The sequence below is a fragment of the Lissotriton vulgaris genome, chromosome 7 (assembly GCF_964263255.1).
Source record: "Lissotriton vulgaris chromosome 7, aLisVul1.2, whole genome shotgun sequence".
Classification (NCBI taxonomy): Eukaryota; Metazoa; Chordata; class Amphibia; order Caudata; family Salamandridae; genus Lissotriton; species Lissotriton vulgaris.
Window position 1 is genome coordinate 1,082,644,255 of NC_141695.1, and position 27,606 is coordinate 1,082,671,860.

The window sequence follows — 27,606 nt, forward strand, 5'->3', positions numbered from 1 at the left end:
ATTCAAAGTAAAGAAATTATCGAAATCTGTCGAAGGGGGCCGCTGGGCAAATGTTGTCCAGAAATATACATATTTAACAATTTTCTCAGTTAATTTAAATCAGGGTGTTTGATATGTGTATTAAATAATTATAAACGGTCTGGCTGATCTTTTAACCTGCCGAAAGTGCTCCCGTTACAAATGGCCGCTTTGATTATGCAAGCGTAAGACGGCGGCAAAAGGCGTTCTTCGTTTATGTAATAGTCCCTTCTTTATCTCGTTCAACGAGAACACTTGTCCCTTCAGTCCTATTTCATGTGGTCGCTTTAATCTTACGAATTTTGTGCTTGGAATGTACCATCATTGGACTAGTGGGGGGAGTATTTTTTTATTATACAGTGTACTAGCACATGCGGGAACGTGCAGTGGAATTTCTAAAAACGTATTTTTTAATAAATACAGTCAGTGGCGATAGCGAGTTTGCAATCTTGCGGAACTGCGAGTTGGTTTTTCCGGTTATGGCAGAGCTAAACTTTGTAGTTCCACCCGCGATGTGGTTTCATCCTGCCGAATGTTCTGCTTCCCTTGGGTTGGGTGTCGCTGCGCGTCATCCCAGGGTTGTTTGTACTCCGGGTTCTTAAAGGAGGCGTACTGGTCATTTCTGCATTAGGGAAAGTTTGAAGAGTTATTTTGGTTTTTTTCATCACACAGCAATGTCTACGCCGGCACGGAGAAGGCTAATGAGGGACTTCAAACGGTATGTGATCCGGACGGTTTTCTGTCTTGTAGCAAGGAAACAGGCTCAACGTATGCTCTCAGCCCGGGACCTGAGTCTAGTAGGCAACCAAGGTGGGCAGGTTTGGAGCCTAATAATACGGACCGTAACAGGGGCTTTGTCAGTAGAAAGGTCAAACTGTACAAAAAGAAAACCATACGACTTGTGTTCTGGTAGTGACAGGAGATGGAGTAGTGGAGATGAGTTGGCAGAAGGGTGGGACTGGGGCCACAAAGTGAAAGTATTGAAACCATAGCCCTGTTTGACATTGAAGAATACCATCACGGTATAGGTATGCTGCGTAAAATGTAAAGGTTCAGTAGTACAAGGAGGTAAGGTTTCTGGGGACCGGCTTAAGGTTATTGGGAGCGACTGGAGTCAATCATTAGCCAAAGACCAAGGGTAAAGTTGAAGGAGTTTGGTAGAAGTATACATTTGTGTTTCCCCGGTGGTGGGTGCTCATCGGGAATAGTGGGTGCTTGTATAGTTGGAGACTGGGATAGCACATTTTGAAAAACAGGACTAAACAAACCTGTTTGAAGAGACAGAAGTGGAACTTAATAAGGCGGTCTTTTTAGGGCAGCAGTAGCACATGTCGAAAAACGGACCCTGACACTTGCTGCTGTCAGAAGATGGTGTTTGTACGAGCCTTACATTATTCTCTCCGTTGTAATATTTTTATCAAATTTGTTGTCCAGACATATACAACATAGTATGTATGTGACGATAAACGTGTGTCAAGTGGTATACTTTATTTTAAAGGCATACAGTTGGCCTCTGCTCGAGGAGGTATTTATTACTGAACCACACTTATTAATGCCAAATACGTGTAATAAACGATTTAGTCAATGCGGGCTGTGTGAAAATTGTTGTAAAAATAAAAGTACGATTAGATATTCCCGATTCGTGTTTTGGACGTACTACATTTCTTATTTCAATCAAGGGAATTAGCATGTTCCATTCTTTCTATTTATGCACGTGATATTTGTGTACTGTGAGCTTAGCCCCGGAGGCATAGAAGCACTGTTACAGGGTCAAAGGCAAGTATACAAGTCAATCAATCAAGGATTTATAAAGTGTAGTTTATTATATGTGAGGGTCTCAAGACGTTGAAATTGCTAACTGCTTTGTGATGATCTGTTCATTCGAACAGCTAGGTCTTGAGTCCTGGAATGATGGGACGGACCTGAGGTGCAGGGGAAGGTTGTTCCAAGCTGTGGCCGCCAGGTGTGAGAAGGAGCGTCCTCTGCTTTTACCTTGGCGGACCCGGGCTGTGTCTGCGAGGAAGAGGGAGGCGGATCGTAGGTATCTGGTCGGTTGTTGGAAGGTTATGTGTTTTTTGATGTATGCTGGTCCTTCATTATTCACGGCTTTGTACGCATGGGTCAGCACTTGAACTGGTATCTCTTCTGGATCGAGAGCCAGTGTAGCTTCTTGAGCTAGGGTGTGATGTGGTTTTGTCTGGGGAGGGAGAAGATGAGTTCTTCCGCTGGGTTTTGCATTGTCGGTAGTCTCACCAGGAGGCGTGTGGTGACTCCCAAATAGTGTGTTCTGTAGTCCAGCCTGCATTACTGCCCTCCTGGTGTTGACTGGGAGCCACCAGAAGATCTTGTGGAGCATGCATAGGGTGTGGAAGCAGTCGGAGGAGACTGCGCTTACCTGTTTCTTCACAGATAGCTTGCTGTCCAATATGATGCTGTGGTCTGTCGGATGGGGGATGGGCTGAGTTCAGCAGGCCACCATGCATCATTCCATGGCGAGGTGTTGTTCCCAAAGATGAGGACTTCTGTCTTGTCCGTGTTGAGGTTGAGAGAGTTTTCCTTCATCCAGTCGGCGACGTTCATCATACAGCTGAGGAAGTTGGCTCTGGTTGCGGAGGGGTCTTCTAACAGAGAGATGATGAGCTGGGTGTTGTTGGCCTAGGAGATGATGTTGAGTCCATGCGTTCAGATGGTGCTGGGTGAGGGGTGGGGAGGTGGGGGGGGGGGGTCATGTATGTGTCGCAGAGGGTGGGGTTGAAGGATGATCCTTGCGGAATACCCAGATGATCTTCTTGGGTTTTGAGGTGAGCAACAGCAATCCTTCTCCTCCTCAGTGAGCATGTCTGCAAGAAAAGCATGGGTACTGGTTATGATTGTAAATGATGCAGCTGCTTTTGAACATGATACAGGCTTTCAATGTCGCCTATAGAATTCTCCATTAGTGTATGATGGCACTAACCGGATAAAAATCCAAAAAGTATCATAGCAAGAAAACCTTTACTCTGCAGTCTTAATATATTTTGCTCGTGTGATCCATGTGGATCCTATGCATTTCATGATCGCTGTCACAATTAATGAATCAAAATCTACTCATTACAAGCTCTTTTTTTTTTTTTTTGGCGTGTTATTGAACAAAGTGCTTTGCAAGGATCTTCTGCTGCCCAGCTATCACATACGCAAGAATAGGATGCTATTGTGTTACCTTACTATTCTGATGCAGGCGAGGGTTTGTATCTTGCTATGAGTTTTGAATTCCTATTTCCAAGTTACTCCTCCTAAAGGAAGATCCCCACTCTGAACTCCTTCCACGAGTTTCAAATTCTAAAGCAGATTGATCACGTTTAAAATTAGCTCTCTTTCAAGCTCAGGGTTCTTTTGTAGTAGAACTCCTGCTATCCTTCGGACATCTAAGCTATTTCTATGTCTTGAATTCTTCTTTCGCCATTTCGGTGATAGGTTTGTGGCCCTCCGGGAGAAGTTTCATGCTAAGTACCTTTTCTGTCTCAGATGCCAGCTGAGTGAGTGCAGTAGACCACCCTTCTCCCAGTGCCATAAAAGCCCTTTTGTGCCAAAGTTTGTTCTTTAATGCAGTTCATGGAATGCAGGAGCTGAAACAAAAACAGCTCTTGAGGTCTCCTCTTAAGGCATACCCCAGCAAAAATATCAATGTTGCCTTTTAAAGACAGTCTAGGAGCAGTGGTGGGCAACACAGTGAGGGATTTCGGCTTTTTTGGAGGGATGAAGTAGAACGAGCATGAGAACAAGAAAACATGGCTGTTCTCATGGATTTCTAAGTGATTAAGAAAAATGTGGACAGTATAAGGATACAATTCAGCCAAGGATTGTAAAGATGCTATGCTCCAGGGGCGGGACAAACGCAAGAAGAGGAAAGTAATCAATTCAATAGGAAGCAAGCAAATGCGATTGAAAATAATGACAATCAGTGGTAAGCAATGTTGGGGCAGTAAGACCACTGTAAGTTCACAAATGGTCTTTAGCAACCATCAGCTTGGATTTCTGGTAGGTTTGACCTAAAAGCTTTATACTGGGTAAAATCATTAATCTGAATAGCCATTATATTGTCAAGCGTTTCTTGGTGGGAGCAGGGTGAGAGATCATTAACCTACAGGATGCTTGTGGAGGGAGCGGCTTCTCTGACACACAATGACAGTGTTGGAATATTTCAAAAGAGCCCCTCAACCATTGGTCCCCTCATTGTGATTAATGGCCTTTAGTTTGTGAACAGTGTGCACATCCACTAAAAATAATCCCATTCTGTGTAAGAGCTGGTGGCAGCACATATGGAATGTATTGTCTTCGTCAGAAGGTGGTGGGTTAACTGCATTGCAGCCTCCACAGAAAGAGCATCATTTATGCTGCTTGGGCTGCAGCAAAAACATGGCAACTCATATTTTGTGTTATAACCCCCACTCATCCAATATGGCCTCTACAATCTTGTCATGTTCCTTAACGAAATTAACCTGTCTTGGAGTTCGTCTAATAATACTTAAGCAAATTAGGAACATTCTGCCTGCAAATTAGAGAATCTTTCCATTCCTTTTTAGGTCGAAGGCCTAAAAGGCTGCGCTTGCGCAGTCTTAGGCCGGAGATTTAATGAGTTTGAGTAGCGGCGAAGGTCCCGCCTCCGTGCCCCCTCTCTCCTTCATTGGCTGGCTTCCTAAACGGAGGCCAGCCATTGGAGGAGAGATGCGTCACTCCAAACAAGCTCCGTCCTTTTCGGATTTGGGGGCGTAATTTTTGATGTTCTTTAGACAGTGACGTTGTCCGTCACTCAGAACATCAAAACCACGCCCCCAAATCGGAAAAAATCTCGGAGCTTGTGTCCGCCATTTTCGATCCTTCGCAGTGAAGGTAAGATCGTGGCTGTTTCCCTCCGTGCCTTCTTCCCCCTGTCTGTTTCCCGCCCCCCTCCCGCTCTCCGTGTATTTTCGCTGTCCGTGTGTGTGTTTCCCGCCCCCTGTTTGTTTCCCGCCCCCTCCCGCTCTCCGTGTATTTTTGCAGTCCGTGTGTGTGTTTCCCGCCCCCTCCCGCTCGTGTGTGCATTTCAGAGCGTCTGTTTCCCGCCCCCCTCCCGCTTATTTTGTAGTAAGCAGGATTTCCAGTTGATGAGGTAAAGGGTATTCTGCATTAGAAAAAGTAATTGCCTGTAGAAAAAAGACACGGTGTCATTTGTTGTGTACCTGCAGAAGTCTGCTACATGTACGTATGCACGCCAATTACCCACCTGGCTCGGAATCGAACCCTAAAAAGTGTGACGTACTAGTTTTTAGATGGTGTTACGAATCACTTTCATGTTGCTCAGATGTTCTTTTGATGGCCATTTGGGAAATGCGAGTATGTATTTTATCAATTACTGCCGATTCTCGCGTTGCATCAAGGCCTTGGGTGGGATGACGCCCGTTCCTTCAGACGCCCGCGTCTCTGCGCGTCCCTCCGGAGCGCCGAGGCGCGCGTCCTCTCGGGCCCGGTTCCGGGGGCGAGCAGTAACCGGGCTCTGATCCCGCTCCCGGCGTTCATTAGTCGGCCGTCCGCCGGGCGCGGATTTACACTTCAAGGGGATGAAAGACCAGCTGGGAAAGATAAGACGGTTTCCCGCGCGGAAGGCGAGGCGGTGCCACCGCGGTCAGCAGGGTAGCTGCCTCCGCAGAAAGGAAACGCGCCGGTATTTGCAGCGCTTCGCCATCGCCCCAACTGAGTCCAGAGCAGACAGCCCCTCCCCGTTGATTAAAAAAGTACATCCGGCATTTGTCGGCCCAGAACATCCCTCTGGCACTTATGTGCGCAAGATGCTTACCGGTAATCGGTTCTAGATATGGGCAAAGAAAGCATTCCGGCCTCTTTCTAATAATAAATCACACGTTATTCTCCCTCTCTATTCCTCGGGTTTCAAAATGTCGTTTTATTTCAACTCTTTAAGCCACAGTAGTGATTTTCATCAACTCTATTGAGAGCATAGCCCTTTAAACTTCGATATAATTTCCTATAAATGTCATTAAACTGCCCTAGTGTAATCAGAAACTGCTCGGCAATATTAGAATGCAGCTTTGGAAAACTCACGTAGAAACAGGCTTAGTTTTAGAATAGGATTTACCGCGCTCTCATCACCCTTGCAGACATTAGAATTTCTGCAGGGTTGTGACCTGACTTCCCAGAAGTTACGGGGCATAAACCGTGTCTATTACAGACAGTGTCCGACAGACCTATCGGGCAGGCAGGCAGTGCCTGATAGGCTGGTCTAAGAGTAAGAGTGTGGGCAGGTTTTATATTTTGGATGTTCGTGGGCCTGTTTTATGTCTGCTGGGCTGGTTTTACTGTTGATCTCTCCCTGGAAACAATCATTTCCTGCAGCAAGCTTAAATCCATACATTGCAAAAATAATGCCTTCACAAGTTTAAAATTGCACCAGTTTGTAAACATGGGCACTTTTTTGGGCTTTCTAGTTCACTAATGTGGGCCACTTTTATTTTGGTGCGCAGGACTGATTTCTTTCCTAAATTTAGACACACATATTGTGGAGTGATTGAATGTGTGTGGGTCACCTATTAGACAATAGACTGACCAGTCTAAATTCAGCAAACTCAAGGGAACTCCCTTTACTTTGTTTGAGCTTTACTTTACCCTGTTCCCTTGACGTATAAGGGTTACTCTCCTCATATTGATACTGATTTTTTTCCTAGCTGGGTGCTGCTTATATTGCAGTGCTCTCCTGTCACTGATGTGCTGGTGCTGTGAACTGGTAACGGAGGTTGTCTCTTATGCAGTGCACTCCTGTCACTAGGGTTTTCTTACTGCTTCTGACGCTCTGCACGCACATCACTGACATGCTGTTGTTGGTGCCTGCACGACGGGTATGTGTGTATGGTGGGGGGGGGGGGGGGGAGAGGGGTCAGGGCTCACCTGACAGAAGAAAGCTTGTGCGGAATAGTGAACACTTGTGACTATGGGTTCGTCTCTAGTGCAGTGCACGCTATTCATTGGGGACAGTGTTCTGAATTCTACAGCAGGGGGCACTGGTGGAGCATACAGTAGCCAGATGATGGCTGGAATGTGTATGTTTTAGTACTCAACATGGACGATACGTTAGTACTGTACAGTACAATGCTTTGCTGCACTTGAAATTCCCCAGTTGCATTCTGCGTGCCTGCATGTTGAATGGAAAGGTGCTCCAGATGCGGCATGTATCATTGATCTACTGCAGGATGAGACAGTTTGTGGCTGTGCACTGTCCGTGCAAATGTATGCTAAGTGGAAAGGCTTTGTGTTAGCTAGAGGTGTTTAAGTGTGTGTGTGTGGCTCTGTGTATGTGTGGGTGGCTGTGTGTGTGTGTGTGGGTGGCTGTGTGTGTGTGTGTGGGTGGCTGTGTGTGTGTGTGGGTGGCTGTGTGTGTGTGGGTGGCTCTGTTTTTGGGTGGGTGGCTCTGTGTGTGGGTGGGTGGCTCTGTGTGTGGGTGGGTGGCTCTGTGTGTGGGTGGGTGGATCTGTGTGTGGGTGGGTGGATCTGTTTGTGGGTGGGTGGGTGGCTCTGTGTGTGGGTGGGTGGCTCTGTGTGTGGGTGGGTGGCTCTGTGTGGGTGGATGTGTGTGTGGGTGGCTGTGTGTGTGGGTGGGTGGGTGTGTGTGTGGCTGTGTGTGGGTGGCTGTGTCTGGGCGGCTCTCTGTGTGGGTGGCTCTATGTGTGTGGGTGGCTCTCTGTGTGGGTGGTTGTGTGTGTGTGTGGGTGGCTGCGTGTGTGTGGGTGGCTCTGTGTGTGTGGGTGGCTCTCTGGGTGTGGGTGGGTGGCTCTGTGTGTGTGTGTGTGTGTGTGTGTAGCTCTGTGAGTGTGGGTGGCTCTGTGAATACTCTCTACTACTCTCTAATGCTCACCTATTGCCATTGTAAAAGACAATACCATTTATTTATGTTTAAAAAAAAAAAGAAAAAAAATGTCATGAGCAATGCCAATAGCTCTACCTTTAATAATGCCGAGACCATTGCATTGTAAATGCTTGTTCTACATGATCGGTTAGTTTTTATGTTAATGGGTATGCCCCAAATTACAGAACTCCATGTTCATCATCTACCACTTATGCTACAGCGTTCATACTACAGTTTCAGTACAATACAATCTCTTTCACATCACTATGATGAATAAAGATGAAAGACTCAAAATGCATGTATTTATTTTCTCCCATCCTGACACTATCGAAATTCTCCTAATCCACTCTATTGCGTACACTGTTGTCATTCCTCCTTTGAAAGAGAAGAGTGCGATCATTTCAAGAGGGTCACAGTGCTTAAATGCTGCATGAATAGGTACTGGGGAAATTCAGCAAAGCAGCCTTCTTAAATACGCAGGTTGATAGCAGAGAGCCTGGACACCTACGCTCTGTGCGCAGCCATGCACCTCAGTATTCACTCAATCCATAGTTCAACGTTTATGTGTTAATTCAGTTAATTAGAAAGCATGTGACAATGTTGAGGTGGTGTAGTTTTAAGTCATTTGAACGCTCTCAAGGCTACTCAACTGGGAAACTATGATGGCTTCGCCACACATCAGGTCTTCTCTCTGAATGTATGCATTGTGAACCGCTCAATTTATAGGTGTTTATGTTTTTCTTCGTACCCGCTCATAAGTGGTTTATTAGTTAAACAGGGCACTCTTCAGTGCCAGTTTCACTATCAACTGAACAGGACATGAAATGCTGAATCACTCTCCTTCACTTTCGAGCAACAGAAGACGTGATATGTAAAAGTGCTCAAACCTCAATCGGGAAAGCTTCATAGGTTAGCAAAATCCGTGCTGTTTAAAATATTTTAACATAAAAGCGATGCTAGATTTCCAGCGGAAGGTCACGATTCTAGGCGCTCTGTAGATTGACTTGTATGATACCAAAATGTCTGAGCTACCATTAAGCCCATCTCCTACCATGTTACACTTCCACTCCATCTACCAGTGCAGCGCGTATAATGCAGAAGAATGAAAACAGACTTTCAGCCATTCCGTAATGAAACCTAATTTTCCGCAGCAAAGGGGCCACAGTGACGAGACTTTTCTGATCCTTTTATTCATTTTTAATCAAAAACCAGATGGCCCGGCCTCCTGAGTATCATAGTGGTGTGTCAGTATTGTAAACACTGACACACTATCATCCATGCATTAATAATGGCAAGGAATGCGAGGAACAAAGTGTTCAATAATATAAAGGAGGTGCTTTGCAACCAGCGTATTTATGACCAGTGTGGTATTTTGCGAACAGACCTACTTGATACTACTGTAAGAGGGGGCCGGAAGCCAGGCAGACGGGTGCTTACCACAAGTTAACAGGGAAATGTAGATTATTATCAAACCAATGCAAGGTGCTCTAGGGCAGGGTTTGGCTACCTAACAAACCAAATATAATCCAAAGAGAGAGGGTTAAAATATAGACAGTCAAATGTCCTGGGCACTCAAATTCAGAAAAGTTCAAACATCCAACAAGGAGTTGTGATGTTTCAGTTGTTTTGTATTTGATCCACAAAAAACTTCACTGATTCCTTATTTAATGTACAGCCGCTATACACTTTACACAGCCAACATGTGTTTTGTCATAGTGGCAAATTCGTCTCTGACTTCCTCAGGGCTAAAAAAAGAAATAACCATATGTTAATATATATACAGGTGCACAGCACTATGGTACCTTCACCCATCAGTTGATGCAAAATCCAAAAGGAAACAAGCATTTACAATGCAATGGTCTCGTCTTTGTTAAAGTTAGAGCTATTGGCATTGCAAATTGCATTCTTTTCATTTTTTGTTTTTTTAAACATAAATAAATGGTATTGTCATTTACAATGGCATTAGAGAGTAGTCGAGTGTATTAGCAGACACAGATGCCCACACACACCCAGAGCCCCCCACACACACCCAGAGCCCCCCACACACACCCAGAGCCCCCCACACACACCCAGAGCCCCCCACACACACCCAGAGCCCCCCACACACACAGAGCCACACACACAGCCACACACACACACAAAGCCACACACACACACAAAGCCACACACACACACAGAGCCACACACACACACAGAGCCACACACACACACAGAGCCACACACACACACAGAGCCACACACACACACAGAGCCACACACACAGAGCCACACACACACACACACACACACAGAGCCACACACACACACACACACACAGAGCCACACACACAGAGCCACACACACAGAGCCACACACACACAGAGCCACACACACACAGAGCCACACACACCCAGAGCCACACACACACCCAGAGCCACACACACACCCAGAGCCACACACACACCCAGAGCCACACACACACACAGAGCCACACACACACAGAGCCACACACACACAGAGCCACACACACACAGAGCCACACACACACAGAGCCACACCCACACACACAGAGCCACACACACACAGAGCCACACACACACACACACACAGAGCCACACACACACACAGAGCCACACACACACACAGAGCCACACACACACAGTCACACACACACACAGAGCCCCACACACACAGAGCCCCACACACACAGAGCCCCTCACACACACACACCCAGAGCCTCACACACACACACCCAGAGCCTCACACACACACACACACCCAGAGCCTCACACACACACACCCAGAGCCTCACACACACACCCCCAGAGCCTCACACACACACACCCAGAGCCTCACACACACACACAGCCTCACACGCACAGAGCCTCACACGCACAGAGCCTCACACGCACAGAGCCACACACGCACAGAGCCTCACACGCACAGAGCCTCACACGCACAGAGCCTCACACGCACAGAGCCTCACACGCACAGAGCCTCACACGCACAGAGCCTCACACGCACAGAGCCTCACACGCACAGAGCCTCACACGCACAGAGCCTCACACGCACAGAGCCTCACACGCACAGAGCCTCACACGCACAGAGCCTCACACGCACAGAGCCTCACACGCACAGAGCCACACACGCACAGAGCCACACACGCACAGAGCCACACACGCACAGAGCCACACACGCACAGAGCCACACACGCACAGAGACACGCACGCACAGACAGACACGCACGCACAGACAGACACGCACGCACAGACAGACACGCACGCACAGACAGACACGCGCAGACAGACAGACACGCGCAGACAGACAGGCACGCGCAGACAGACAGGCACGCGCAGACAGACAGGCACGCGCAGACAGACAGGCACGCGCAGACAGACAGGCACGCGCAGACAGACAGGCACGCGCAGACAGACAGGCACGCGCAGACAGACAGGCACGCGCAGACAGACAGGCACGCGCAGACAGACAGGCACGCGCAGACAGACAGGCACGCGCAGACAGACAGGCACGCGCAGACAGACAGGCACGCGCAGACAGACAGGCACGCGCAGACAGACAGGCACGCGCAGACAGACAGGCACGCGCAGACAGACAGGCACGCGCAGACAGACAGGCACGCGCAGACAGACAGGCACGCGCAGACAGACAGGCACGCGCAGACAGACAGGCACGCGCAGACAGACAGGCACGCACGCGCAGACAGACAGACAGACACGCGCAGACAGACAGGCACGCGCAGACAGACAGACAGGCACGCGCAGACAGACAGACAGACACGCGCAGACAGACAGACAGACACGCGCAGACAGACAGACAGACACGCGCAGACAGACAGACAGACACGCGCAGACAGACAGACAGACACGCGCAGACAGACAGACAGACACGCGCAGACAGACAGAGCCACAGACAGACAGACAGAGCCACAGACAGACACACACACACAGAGCCACACACACACACAGAGCCACAGGTCAGCCGGTGCGCTGGCGTCCGTGCCCTCGGCACCCACTGCCCCTCACCACACGCCCACCTCTGCCCAGTAACGCCCCAGGGAAGAGAGGCAAGAAAAAACGATCACAACCAGGGAAGAGAGGCAAGAAAAGCAAGCACAACCAGGAAACATAGGCAAGAAAATACGTAGGCCATGTAGACAGCAAATGTCAAATATATGGTAGCCAGGAAGAACTTGCAGCACAAGGTAGATATACACTAGCCAGGCAGAATGTGCAGCGGGAAGTAAAAATACACTAGCCAGGCAGAATGTGCAGCAGGAAGTAAAAATACTCTAGCGAGACAGACTGTGCAGCAAGAGGTATAATTACACTAGCCAAGCAGAATGTGCAGCAAATTATAGATATACACTAGATAGACAGGATGTACAGCAGAAGGTAAACATACACTGACCAGGCTGAATGTTCAGAAAATGGACGCTATGCACTAACCAGGCAGGATGTGCAGCAAGGGGTACAATTACACTAGCCAGGCGGAATAGGCAGCAAATGGCAATATACACTAGCCAGGAAGAATGCACAGCAAATGATACATATACATTGGCCAGACAGAATGTGCAGCAGGAGGTAAAAACACACTAGCCAGGAAAGGAAGACTGTGTAGCATGGTTAATAACACAATAGGTGTGTAGACAGTGAAGCATAGAGAAAAAATACAGTAGCCAAGCAAAATAAGCAGGTAGTGGTAAAAATACACTCGCCGGGCACATTGGGCAACAAGAGGTAAAAATACACTCATCAGGCAGAACGTAGTGCAAATGATTAATACACACTGGCCAGGCAGACTGCAACAAGAGTTAAACTAGGCGCACAGACTGTGCAACAAAGAGAAACGAGTTTCAGGTTACAGCTTAATAAAACACATCTAGCCATCCTCTGCAATTCTCGAAGCTGGGGGCTACAACAAGGATGGGGGTACATATAAAAAGGAGCGAGAACTTCAGCCCTGGTGTTGAATAGCCTCTGGTTATCTAACTTCGAAAACAGACAAATAGGGCAGACTCAACGAATCTCCTTACCTTGGCGCCACCGCTCCGAATGAGAAGCCCCCTCCACCTGTGGAGGTGCCTCCTGTGGTCGCCCCTAGGGTGGCGGTGGTGGTACCGGCCCCGAATGAGAAGCCAGTGGCCATTCTCCTGACTCAGCCAACGTACCACGCGGGGCAATATTGTGCCGGGGCTCTCTCTACTGTTCTGAGAGTGCTGCTCAGCCCAACTAGTGCCTAAACAGTTAACCAGACTGCAGCTGAGATCTCTGAGCTTGTGAGAGTGGCGCCGCGCTACAATATATCTCTCTGCTCTGCCAGGACAGGTCCGACTGTGTTGCCATGGAAACTAGAATGCGAAATGGTGCGGCGCACGCGCGGTTACCTCAGACTCCAGTCTGCAGGGGGGGTCTGCCCGCTCAGTCCATTCAGCTTCAGAGCTGTCCATCACGGTAGCGCACCACAGGGGCCAGGATTAATCTTGATGTGCCGGCCTGGGATAGTGCCGTCACGTCCAGAGGAGCAGGAAGTGCAGAAGCGGCGGGGGATTAGAGTGCAGGCTGGGGCGCACAAGACGCAGTCTCTCACGCATCATGGTGGCCACCTGCCGAGTCCCCGTGCAGCCCCACTAAACGCAGCTTGACCACCACTGTGGCAGCTCAGCTGAGCCGGCGACAGCTCTGGCCACAGGAAACTGCGAGCGCTGGCAGCAGAGCCCAGCCCAGCCCCGAGGCAAGCAGTGTCCGTCGGCCGGTCGCGCGGGACTGTGGAGTGGACCGTCGACAGATCGTGGCTGGTGGGCAGCAGCAGGTCACTACTAACTAAGTGTCAGTTCAGTAGTGTCCACGCAGCGCTGCGCACGCGACGCAGCCGCCGGTGTATGGTAATGGTTTTATATATTATTTTATGTGCATTTAGCGCGGACTTGACCCCGGGGCGTCAGAACTCTCACAGGAACAGACAGTACTGAGACATGAGAAAATTACGAGACAACAAATATTACACAAAAGCAAACGTTAATTACATGAGGCAAAACTAAAGTGACAATCGTGAGCAAACAAAATACAAGACATAGTTGGGGTGTGTGTGTGTGTGTCTGTGTGCATGCATGAGTGTGGCTGTATGAGTGCGCACGCGATTGCGAAAAGCTCACTTGGGAATGTGTTTAGGAGATGTGCACGGCGCCGGGCTGGACGTGCGCGTCCTCAGACCCCAATCGCCGTTTGTGCCCCGGTCTGTCTCCCTATAGAGACATTTCAACAACAATAGGTCTCGAGCACGAGACCTAAAAACTGACAGCTTGCGACCATGCCTGTGTATATTAGGCCGTAATGTTCTGGTCTGCTGTACCTAGCCCTCAGGTATTAGAAACATTAATTATTTTCTCTTCTGAACTGCCTTTAAACACGTTTTTGAAAACATATAACCTAAATAGTGGTGATCGATCGACCCGGTCCCTTGTAAACACGGGGACACCTCAGCTTAACTCCTGCAGGTGTGTAGTATGGGATGTTGCAACGTCATGTAATAGAGCACCCTGCCTTCAACTGTGTCAGGCCCGGACGCAGTGCCCACCGCCATGCCACGCTCACAATCCTCGATGCCGTCACTCTCGTTTCGCAGAAAAATAAGTATTTGGAATATGAAAGCCCTGGATGGATTTGAGCCCGCCTGAAGGAAGACCTAAACCTACTGTCCTCATTACCAAGCCATGAGAGGGCATCTTCTGTCCACGAATTGAAGACCTCTGGTCCCAATCTCGACCTCCCATTTCCCGTCCAGTTCCCACTCCCTTTTCACCTCACGCGGCGGCGCAGAATATTTCCATAAGGTCTGACTTAATTTAAATCTTAATTTACTTGTAATTTGCATCCTCCGATGCACCTGCGCGCCCCACGCGGTAGACTATCCATTTGTTGGGAAATACTGGTTCAGTTTGGGGTGCGGCTTTTGTCTAGTGGTGGGCTTTACAGGTGGGCCGTTAATACGGCAGGTGGGGTGCTGCAGGGTAGTGGCGTCTCACTGGAGGCCTCGCGCGACGGTGTTTGGGGACACAGAATGCCATGCATAGCAGTGAGCGCGTGCAGGTGCTTGCTGCATGAGGGTGCGTCACGCGCCTGAGCTGAGGTGTTAGAGCGCGAGCAGGTCCCACTACTGGGAGTACTGAAGGCGTTCCAGGCCAGGGTTTGGTTGCCTTGGAGGTCTCCGCACTGGAAGTGCACACTGGTGCTGCACAAGGGAGGTACATCACGGTACTGAAAGAGGCAGTATGTTGGGTGTTCGCAATCCACTGGAAGGGGTGCTTTTACACCTTAGTACTGGAGAGCAGGGGGTGCGTACAGTGAAGATTTTGAATTCGTAGGCCGGTTCACAAAACATTTTTGGCCCAGGCTTTCACATTTACTTGGGGCAGTGCTGAAGAGGGCACTGCTTGGCGCAAACACGTTTTACCAATGTATCATGTGGATTGTAGCGTTAGTAATTTGTGACAAGAATGTATGTCCATGTTTTAGCGCACAGACTGTCATTAGGGTATATACAACAATACAGCTCCCATGATACCACCACTGCAGTGTAACACAACAATGCACCGACACAGCACATCTACAAAACAATACAACCAATCCAAAACACGACACAGCAAATATGCAGTAGAATGCAACACACCAACAAAAAACAATAACTCACCAAAGCAATACAAAAACACATAAACACAATTACTGGAACACAACACAACAATGCAAAGTAACATTGCAAAATAACACAACCTAGTACCACAACACAACTGAATAGCTGTTTGTGTCTTTGGTGTGCTTTATGTGGTGTTTAGTGGTTGTGTTGTGGCTTTGTGTTTTTGGTTTAGTGTACTATTGTCTTCTGATATTGAGCTGTGGGTATATTGTATTTCTTTGACTTGTGTTAGTGCCATGTTGTGTTGATGTTTTGATTTGTGTTGCCATATTGTGTTACCGTTGTGGTGTTAATGCATTGTACTGTCATTGTATTGTCATTGTGCTGTCATGTTGGGTAGTATTCTCTTGTGGATATTGTGTTGTCTTTTGTTTTACCAGTATCGTTACTTGTTGTGTTTTGTTTTTGAGTTTTGTAATTATTTTGTTTTTGGTAATTTCCAGACAAATGCAGTGCACCCGCCTAAAGTTCTAGCACAAATTAAGCATTCTCCACGGCCAATGCTGGCAAAATACCACTGCTCCTCTTTTCCAAGCCCATGGGATAGGCCGTGACTTAAACTAGCACTTACATTTGCTGCCCACATGTGATCCAGCCCCAGTTTGCGGTGTTGTCTTGAGTGTCGTAGAATGCGAAATGGTGCGGTTACCTCAGATTCCAGTCTGCAGGGGGGCCGGGCTGCCTGCTCAGTCGATACGGCCTCAGAGCTGTCAATCACGGTGGCGCACCATAGGGGCCAGGATTAATCCGGACGTGCCGGCCTGGGATAGTGCCGTCACGTGCGGAGGAGCAGGAAGTGCAGAAGCGGCAGGGGATTAGAGTGCAGGCTGGGGCGCACAAGACGCAGTCTCTCACGCATCATGATGGCCACCTGCCGCGTCCCCCTGTGCAGCCCCGCTAAACACAGCTGCAGGGCACCTTGACCACCACTGTGGCAGCTCAGCTGAGCCGGCGACAGCTCTGGCCACAGGAAAACTGCGAGCGCGGCCGCGCCGGTAGCAGAGCCCAGCCTAGCCCAGCCCAGCCCAGCCCCGAGGCGAGCCGAGTGTCCGTCTGTCTGTCGGCCGGTCGTGCGGGACTGTGGAGTGGACCGTCGACAGATTGTGGCTGGTGGGCAGCAGCAGGTCACTACTAACTAAGTGTCAGTTCACTAGTGTCCATGCAGCGCTGCGCACGTGACGTCGCTGCGGCCGCCTGTGTATAGTAATGGTTTTATATTTATTATTTTATGTGCGTTTAGCGCGGACTTCACCCCGGGGCGTCAGAACTCTCACAGGAACAGACAGTACTGAGACATGAGGAGAAAATTACGAGACAACAAAAATTACACAAAAGCAAACTTTAATTACATGAGGCAAAACTAAAGTGACAATCGTGAGCAAACAAAATACAAGACATAGTGGGGGGTGTGCATGTGTGTGTGTGTCTGTGTGTGTGTCTGTGTGTGTGCATGCATGAGTGTGGCTGTATGAGTGTTCACGCGAATGCGAGAAGCTCACTTGGGAATGTGTTTAGGAGACGAGCACGGCGCCGGGCTGGACGTGCGCGTCCTCCGACCCCAATCGCCGCTCGTGCCCCGGTCTGTCTCCGTTGAGAGACATCTCGGCAGCAATAGGTCTCGAGGATGAGACCTAAAAAGGTACACGTAACATAGTGGGGCAAAAAAGTATACATTTCATGAAAAAATAATGGTAATTAGTTCCAAGTAAATGAAAACAACAAATATATAAATAAATAGGTGTCAAGGTCTTAACCCACTTACATTGGAAAAAAAGAGCGACAAGTCATGTAAATAGGCAAGGGTGCAAAATTCACATCATGCAAGCTGGTTACCCAGAACCATGTGTTCACCCCTGTTTGCCAGCTTTACATCCCAGTCGCCAGTTGAGGCCAAATAATATAAAAACATTACAATGTTTATTGTTAACTTTAAATGTCTCTAGACAAATCTCTGCCTCCATATAAGGTGAAAGTAAAAGTGTTCCATATTTAACTATTATGTAGACACGGGGTCCTGAGTAAATAAACAAGTTGACAATAAGATCATACCGCAGTATACATAATAGCAAGTATAATGTAATCACATCCTCTTGTTCGGGGTATACTGGTTCCAAAAACCAAGTGGCATAGTCTAGAAAGTACAGCCTCCGGTACGCAAATGGTATCCATTGTTATAAGCTTGCCCTAAATAAATGGGCCCTAGTCTTATCAAAAGTAGGAGCATGCATGCTTCACACACAGCAGCAGTACAACAGTAGGTCATAAAGTACTTTCTGAACGTTTCTGGATAAGAAAGGGTGTCAGACTATAGAAAACTTTCATTATTCAAAATGCGCTATCAGCACTAAAAGTCAGCAGTTAAGGGCATGAGCGAGAAATAATCCAAAACAGTGCTTATTAAAAGTTTCTAGCTATGAGGGAACATGTTGCAGTATATAGTACATGCGCATTAGCTAAACACGCTAATGACGCTAGAAGAATAGTACGCAACGGTAAAGCAGGAGCAAATGATTCAAACAGCCAAATATAATAATAGTTACAGTGGTGTTAGTGGTGGCCCCACAGCCCATGAGAGGGGCTTACTGTAATCCTAGTATTGGGATCGGAGAGTACTCCTTGCATGTGTTCTGGCGTGGAAGAATTGTGCCATTTTGAAATAGCTTATATACTCGTAATGATAAACCGGTCATGAGATGACAAATAAGAACCAGTGGCCATCTTAGAATGTCCTGAGTACATATAATTCATGACTCAATCTCGCAAGAGCCCTTGATTAGGTATATCTGTATCGTCAAGTCTTACTTTCAATAATCCTCTGAAGCCTTAGTAACAGGTATATTAATATCCTCCCACTATTAATATAAAATCAAGTGAAAATTAGACCATAAACATATCCAGCATTGAACCCGTAGGTTGACGAACATCTCATAACTTGCAGTATCACACTACATAAAAATATGTTCTGTACAATGCAAGAACTAAACATTTTAACATCTCAGCTGCTCCAGTAAATATGTCTTTAAAAAAATAATATATATAATCATCACTATAGTAAAATATCGACCATTTTAGAGCCTCTCCAAATCATTTCATTTATTTCTAATTAATGACTCAATTTTTTTTTCATGAAATGTAAATTTTTTAGCACACTGTTACATGTAACTTTTTTCCTTTTTAGATTTTTTACCTACTGGTATATATGAATACTAGCATGCATCAACACGTTGCTAAATTATGCTGCAAAGAAATGTTACCTGAAATTTTACAGTAGTTTAGCTAAATGTTTTTTTCCTGCTTTAGAAATCGTCAATCTTGCTTTCAAACTTGTACAGATATTTGCTTCAAATCGAGAGCATTCTGGGAGCTTTATACATAGCCTCGTATTGCTAACTTTGAAAATTTTGTACACTGTCAGAAGTGCAGTCATATCTTACAACATTTACTTACAGTGCTCACCCTAATAATAAAGGCTTTCCATTAACCCCTTCCGTGCGGGGCTGTTTCCCCCCGCTGTGCTGGGGGGGCAGGGGCGCGTACAGCGCCCCGGTGCTCATGACGAGGTCAGCTCGTCATGAGCTACAGCGCTCCGGTGCTCATTCCAATGGAACGTTCAACACAGCAGGGGAATCAGCCCAGCATGCGAGCGTTCCACGGAACGGGCGAGGTCTCGTCATGAGCACCCAAGGGGTTAATGAACCATAAATACAAGTTTGAACAGCATTAACATATTGACAAAAATATTACCTTAACTGCAGACATTAGCCTTCCCTAGTCCATAATGTGGTACTGGAAACTGGCAGGCAAAGGGTTTGTGCAGAAGTGGGATGGGCCTACTTGTCCCAAGGACCAAATGCACATGAAAACTTGCTGCTCTTGACCCCAAACAATATGTCCTGGGCATCTATAGGAATTCCCCATCCCTGTGTCTTTAGTATATTCCAGTGTTTAGCTAGTATTTTCTAGATTTTTTTGGGGGGGGGTTCTCTGCTAAATATAGGGATAAACCTTATCTGGTTATCTTTGAAGGGTCCTGGCCCCTAATATGGCCATTGTGATGAAAGCCCTATTTCTGCATGTGCATAAGCAGTGGTGGCCCTCTTTGAATGATTTTAGCATGTTAAATCATTGCTTTACCGTTCAAAAATGGTCATACACTTTGCTTGCAAAAGCATTGAACATTATTCTATTCTAGTGCAATGATAAAATATGGCAGACAAATGTGAAGATGGGGGAAAATGCACGAGTGAACCTGAGCTTGCATCTTTAAACAATTTTGTCATACTTCATCATTTCTTTACCGGCTAAAGTAGCTAACATACAGCTTTCATCATTGTAAGCATCATGAATTGGTAGAGAAGTAATAAAATATGGAAAAACATTCTGAAGTGGCAGCCTCCACATCTCAAGACTTGGCAAAGCCAATACCTCTGTGGGTCTTCACAGACCAGACTTCTTGTATTTGCCTGTGCTTATTTTAGGAGCAGGTGTGACTACTTCAGAGTGAACTAAGGCATTTCTCGCATTTCCAACTTCACTAATGGAGGTCCTTGGTACTTTCCAAAGATTTGCAGCATCGTTTTCTTTTCATATGGATATTAATTGGCAGTCCTTAGCCTAAATATAACTGTTCTTTATTGGTGTAATTTACCTGGTGCTTGTTGCAGTGAAGCTGGATGACACCACGTTCGATACCACGTTCGTCTAATTTTAGACCTGTTGACCTTGGAGTATCTTTTTCTCCCAAATATCCCTTATAAGACACTTTTTGAAAAGTTTTTAGAGACAACAACCCATGGTTCACTCCCAATTTATTTTGGCAGCACAACAATGTTCATCCTCTAGTTGAACAATAAGATTCTTACCAGCATTTCTTTAGTAAGTCTGCCACCAAAATTGGGTACGTTGACATGTAAATGGCAAATCTCCTTATGTGCAGTAAACTTGTCGTCTTCAGTTTTTTTTTCTCTTAGAATTGTAATGTAAATAAGCACTGAAAAAGCCAATAGGTCTGGGCTTTAAAGCGCAAGCAACAGCCTTTTCACAGGCCTGTTTTTGCTTGAGTTGTTGACACATTAAAGCCAGGTTTGTTGTCTTTACCAATATTTGTTAGGTACTGCATTGAACTCCTGTAAGGTAACCATGTCATGTACACACATTATTGGTTTGGAGCAAGAAAGCAAAGGATGGGGTTTAATGTGTGTGTGTGTGTGTGTGTGTATATATATGTGTGTGTGTGTATATGCATGTGTGTGTGTGTGTGTGTGTGTGTGTGTATATGTATATATAGGCAGGAGACTGTACAGGGTTTGATGAGATTTGGGCTTTACAGGAGGAATCTGGTCCTTCAAGGTTGGTTTCACTAGTAACATCGTGTAGACCGAGTCACGTGTAGCACCCCCTTTAAACCCAAATCCGTCTTTCTACCCACCATGACACACGATAACTTGGATGTATACCAAGAACTCATCACAAAAGATCTGAAAAAGTTGTACATAACCACAAACCGGAAACATGCTGCAATAAACAAAATGAATCAAAGCTATAACAACTTGGTGAAGAAACTTGATTCAAATAAAAATATCATTGTCTGCCAAGCAGACAAAGGTGGAAATATAGTATTGTGGCCACGCCAAATGTACATTGATGAGGCGGATTTACAACTACAGGATTCGTCATGCTGCAGGAAAAGTAACCTGGCCGCAATTAGAACAGCGTGGCGAGACCAAAACTCAAAATTGGTGGCATGGAGAAGTGGCAACCTAATCTCGAAGGAGGAGTTTGGCTTTCTTAAAAAGGAACACCCGGTGATACCATCATTTTATCTGTTACCTAAAGTCCATAAAAGTATGGACAAACCGCTGGGACGTCCAATTATTTCCGCAATAAATAGCTCCACTGAAAATATCTCAATATACATCGACTATTTTTTGCAGGACAGTGTCAAAAGTTTGAAATCATATGTGCAGGACTCATCGGATTTTATCCGTAAATTGCAAAATGTGATGTGGAATTCTAAGTGTTTGCTCATTACATTAGATGTATCTTCACTATACACGTCTTTAAGGCACAGAGATGGAATTAAGGCAGTCAACCATTACCTAAACAAACGTGCCATCAATTTCTCTGCTCATAAAAAAATGCTGTTATCTATGATCAGGGTCTGTTTAGAACAAAACTATTTTCTATTCAACAACCAAGTATATCAACAGATTAGGGGGTAGCGATGGGGGCCTGTTTTTCCCCTAGCCTAGCGTGCTTGCACATGGGCTGGTGGGAGGAACAGGACCTCATGGGACGAAACTTAACAACCATGCATAATCATGTCCCCCTATACCTAAGATGTATAGATGACCTGTTTCTGATTTGGCAGGGATCCTTACAGGAGGCACATTCTTTTGTGGAACAACTAAATATTAATGATCTGAACTTAGAGTTCACATCCACAATTAGTAAAACTTCTGTCTGTTTTCTTGATATAGAGGTGTATGTAGAGGATAGTGGGTTGGCTACAAGATTACACAGGAAGCCAACAGCAGGCAATACTGTCCTACATGCGGCTAGTCAGCACCCCCACCATCTGATTACGCAGCATCCCCTTTGGGGAGATGCTGCGCATCAAAAGGATCTGTAGTAGTGAATTGGGTCTCTAATCGTTGTAATTATTTGCCGACAGGAACGAGATGGTGGCGCCGTGGGCGTCTGGCGAGATCTTTATATATATATATATATATATATATATATATATATATATATATATATATATACTAGCAGCCCGCCCCAGCGTTGCCTGGGGCAGAAAGGGGCTGGGGGCAGTACACCCGCTCCCGCACCGACTCCCTCCCGCCCCGACTCACTCGCGCCCCACCTCCCGCCCCGACATTTTCATTTACTGCGGCCTCCTCCTTTCCTCCCCCTGCATCACAATCTCACTTTCCCTTTCCTTACCTGTGCCGCCGCTCCTCACTGCACAGCCGGTCGCCACTACACCGCCCTCCTCCTTGTCGTCATCACGCACGTCGCGTCGTGGCCAGCGCTAGGTCCCGGCCGGCGCTACTTTCAGGGGACTACTTTGTTTACAAAGGTAATTTTTTTTAAATTTACTTTTTTATTTTTATTTATATAGCCTATGTCCATCTACACACCCTGACATTTTCATAGATGTATCGGGTGTGTAGATTGGCGGTGTGGTTCCCGAGTTTACCTGGCCAAAAGGTGCAAGTTCTCTCTTTATAATAGTAGTATAGATATATACTTTTTTTATTTTTTAAATGAGGTTGATTTCACAGTAAAGAGATATTTTTGTTTATATTATTGTTCTTAAGACATCACTTGCCTCTAAACGAAGGGAGTAGACTATCCCACTTCTAAACTGTCTCTGGAGCCTTGTCTGAAGGACAACCGAGTCCAACTCTTTTTCAATTGTATAGTGACAAACATTCCTGTAATTTATTATGGGGGGAAATGTATTACTTTTTATTTAAATATAGGAATGATTGATATGGAGATTTTTGGCTTAATTCAGACAATGGAGGTAGGAGCTCTGACCATTTATTCCTACATTTAAGGGCTTCACTTTTCTATACCCATCTAGAGTGAAGATTCCTGTTGACTGCTCCCCAGAATTTGTTTTTTACATACAGAAAGCTGAAATACTGCCCAAAAAATAGGGCAAAATAAAGTAAAACTTGGAGATGATTAAAACCTAACTAGAACAATATAAAATGGTTATAGGCAAAACGTTTTCCCAGATAGCTGAAGTGTTCTTTTCAAAGGATCCCCAACTGGAGTGTGGAGGTGCTCATGCACATGGACGATTGCTTGGGAAGATGCCAGAGGGTTGAAAGGAATGGCATGTGGTGTTGCAAAGTGTGGTAAAAAGAATTGGAAAAAAGGAAAATATGCATGCAGCCAAAGGAAGGAAAGTAGATAAGATCCTAAACATATATTCAGTAATAAAAATGGAAAAATTCTTCACAGCAACGTTATGGAGTGTAAACGGGCTGCTTCATTAAAAGAACAAATGACTGACAGGGCCGGACTGGCCATAGCGGGCACCGGGAAAACCCCCAGTCGGCCGCACAGGTGGGGGCCAGTTATGGGCCCCTAGGGGCCGTTTTAGTCATAGGGCCGTTTTCGGCACTGTAACAATATGGGCGAAAACCGGCCCTGGCCAAGAGCTCGGCCGCACCCCCAACCCCCCGGGGGGTGCTGGCCGAGCACTTTTCCAGGGCCGGTTTTGGTTCCCAATCCGGCCATGACTATTGAGCGTATTGCAAATAATGGGAACAAATGGATAGAGCCTCTAAGAGGTGGCTTAATCCATACCCAAAATAAAGATTGCTATTAAAATCTTTATAGCGTCTAGGTTTTTTTTGGACCCTTTTATGAAAGCATAGAATGAAAACACAGGTAATGATTTTAACTTTGCACTTTATTGAGGCTTATCACATGTTGACTTTTTTCTCTGTTATCTAATTCCTTGGCTGCCAAATTGGATTATGTTCAAGTGTCACTCAACAGATTTTTGGGTCTCGACTGGCGTACACTGCGCAGCAGTGTTGCGCAGCTCGAGAAATTTTGTTTTAACAGTACTGGGGTTGAACCCGCCCCTCTCTTCCATTGGCTAGCTCCATAAATGGAGGCTAGGCATTGGAAGAGAATAATCATTGTCGGAGCAGATTCGTGGGCGTTTCTGTGTTTTAGCCCGCCCCCTTTTTACTGTCATGGGGCGGTGGGCTTTGGTGTTTATTTTTTTTTTTTAAGCCATGTTTTTGTCATTTGGAACATGTCTGTTGCACGGATGGGCTGCGCGATTTCTGTTGCCGATTGATTTGCGACCAGGTAAGCAGCATTTTGTAATCTTTTTTGTTCGAGCCCTGCAGAGATTGTGGCTGGCTCCGCTCGCCTCCACCCCCTTCCCTCTGCCCGGAGTCCTCCTCCTTCCCGCTCTTGCCTCGCCTCCCCCGCTTTGCCTAAGCACTCCTCCTCCTTCCCGCTCTCGCCTCCCCCCCCCTTCCCTCTTCCCGCAGCTCTCCTCCTCGCAGCTCTTCTCCGTCCTGCTCTCGCCTTCCCTCTGCCCGCAGCTCTCCTCCTCGCAGCTCTTCTCCGTCCTGCTCTCGCCTTCCCTCTGCCCGCAGCTCTCCTCCCCGCATCTCTTCTCCGTCCCGCTCTCACCTCCCCCCTTCCCTCTGCCCGCAGCTCTCCTCCCCGCTGTTCTTCTCCGTCCCGCTCTTGCCCCCCCCCCTTCCCTCTGCCGCAGCTCTTCTCCGCCCCGGTGCACCGGGAGACACATGTGCGCCTCGCCTCCCCCACACACAACCACAGAGCCGGCAAGAGTATGTGCTCCTTTTTGACATTCCCCAAAGTGATAACCAAATGCCTCATAGAAACAACGCGGTCATTTTCACCATTAATTAATTGCACATGGCGCAGTCTAGCACTGGTGTGCGCTGTACGGGCACAATATAAATACATTTTTATTAAGGATGCGGCGTAACCAGAGCTGCCGACTTTGAAACTGAGGAATCGGGTTCGAGTCTCTGCAATGGCTCAACATCCTGTGTTTCTGTGCAAATCACTTAATCTCCCCGTAATGTAACTGGTGCTCATGTAAAGGCACTCCGATACCTTCGGGTCAAGTTTGCACTATATAGAACTGCAAAAAAACATTTTTTACTATGAAGCAATATATCCTCCCATCCCCCCACCAACTCTGGAACTGGCTAACCAGGTTAGAGTCTTGGCGTCCTCTGGTTTTGGGCAAATCACTTAAAACTGTGCATCCCCCAACTATACCCCCGCCCCCAAAAGAAGAAAAGAAAGTGACCTTATTTGACCATTGCTCATGGAGAACACTCCAGTACCTTCGGGTTATGTTCGAACTATATAAAACAACACAAAACATTGGTTGAATTGGTATGTAGATCAGTTTGTTATGTGAAATGATGGGTTCTTGTGCTCCTTGAAAGGGATGCACAGTGGGCGTTAGTGCATTCCTGTAGTGGCTACTCCAGTTTCACTCCCTTCCCCCCTCCCCTTTGGCTGCAGACGGTCACACCTCATGCATTCCTCAGCAGCAGGGTTTCGGCGATAGTAGCCAACTCATCACTTGCTGTGCCCACACTGTTCTTTGCCCTGTAATGAGTGATAACACGATCTCTTCGGGCACTCGGCGAACTATACTGCAGTTCAAATTGAGTAACATTTATTTGCATTCCAGGCATAGATTGTCATTTAAGAGATGGTAACACCGGTTTACACGTTCTCATTATTAACTTACGAATCACTAATTCTTGACTTGTGTGTGTGGGTCTCTCTGTGTGTGTGTTTCAGACTCTGTGTGTGTGGCTCTCTGTGTGTGTGTGTGTGTGGCTCTCTGTGGGTGCAAATGCAATAAGTCTCGCGTTTGGGAGAGATTAAGCTATTGAAATTATAAATGACTGCCATTTATTTATCTGTTTTCAAAACCAACACATAAATAAACATTTTGTCATTTACAATGCCAATAGCTCTAACTTTGGCAAAGGCGAGACCATTGCATTGTAAATGTTTGTTGATCTTGTGATGATCATTTTAGTTCTACATAATCTGTTGGATGTTATCGAACTACTCGCTGGACCTTTTACAGGTCTTTCATGAGGGTATGAAGTTTTTGACAGATTAAGATAAAAAGCCAAGAACATTTTGAATTGCATGGTGCTTCAATGCATATTGTCCAGACTTGCAAAAAGTACAAAGCCTTCTTAAGCGAATAATAACTGAATATGCAGTTAAAAACCAGAAAAAAAGAAACTACATGAGCAGATTTATTGAAGAAATAAGGACATTACAAACTCTACATCACTGACTCCCGATTCCACCACTCCTAATGGTATTGCTAAAAGGCTGAATGAAGTTCAAAAAAGCTGTTGATTGGGAGTCCGTCATGGAAAAAAAAAGTTTCATTCATCAAGGGTAAGTCCATGAACTAGGTGAAAATTGTGGGAAAATGCTACCATGCAGAGACAAAATTACAGTCTTATTACACTGATTAAAGGTTGGAACAAGAAAATATTAGCTGCGAGGCAACACGGGTAGTTTTCATATCGCTTAACTAGGCCCTATATGATGGCATATTTATAAAAGTCTCTTACTTTCACAGAAGTTTATGGAGAAATTAGATGTACCTTCAATAACTAAAGGGAAACAGAAAATGCTAATGCTGCCAATTTTCATTGAAGAAAGTACGACTGGGGAGGAGCCAAGATGGCGGACGGGATAGACGCTTGAGCTCCCGGCTCCGTAAGCCGTCTGGTTTCTTTTAGTAATCCTGGTCACTTATCCTGACCTGCGCCGTCCTACCATCGTGTAATACTGGCGCTGAAGTGACTGGCGTTCTCCTGGTACCTTTACCGGCAGATTTGGCGGCAGACTCGGTGGTTTCTCCGACCTCCGGCGCTTCCCCTGGACCCTGCGTTGATGACCGCCGCTGGACGCCGAGGGACGTGGACGGGGAGACGAGCTGGGGTAACGCTGACGACCACGGGAGAGTAGAACGCTGCCCGGGCGACCGGAGTCGGACCCTTCCACCCGGGTCGGACTCTCTCTCGCGCTGATGGTGGCGTGGACGACGCTGATGCCCCCCACGAGTAGCTCTCCTCTACCACCTCGGAGAGAAACGGGCGGACTCCATTTTGGTGCCTCTTTCCTGCAAGTGGACGGCCGGTGTTCACAGGAAACGTGGAGGGCTCTCACCCTGTGCGCCTCAGAGTTGTAAACGGAGTTTCCCCGGCGGCTGCACCATTGCTTCTTTGGCACCGTGGTCACCCCCGTTTTGCCACTAATTGCTTGCTGCAGAGACGGACATGGCGCCTGTTCTTCCTGCCGAGCCGCTGGCTGATCCCGGGTCTGCGGTGACTGTGGGCCCCCATGCTCCTGTGCTGATGACCGTATCGAGGAAGCAGTGGGATAGTGCGGACCGGCTTTTGATACGGAGTGACCCGACCTGCGGCGATATCCTGGCCGCCCTCGTGGATTTGAAAGCAGCAATG

General features: G+C 46.9%; 1 protein-coding gene across 1 annotated transcript in view; it reads left to right on the forward strand.

The window, feature by feature from the left end:
* The first annotated feature begins 576 nt into the window (after positions 1–576).
* UBE2B (ubiquitin conjugating enzyme E2 B) overlaps positions 577–27,606 on the forward strand; it is a 130,519-nt gene continuing 103,489 nt past the window's right edge. Inside the window, exon 1 of the mRNA XM_086931524.1 lies at positions 577–736. Coding sequence (XP_086787650.1) covers positions 693–736 — 44 coding nt within the window. The 5' untranslated portion in view covers positions 577–692. The remainder of the gene's footprint in view (positions 737–27,606) is intronic.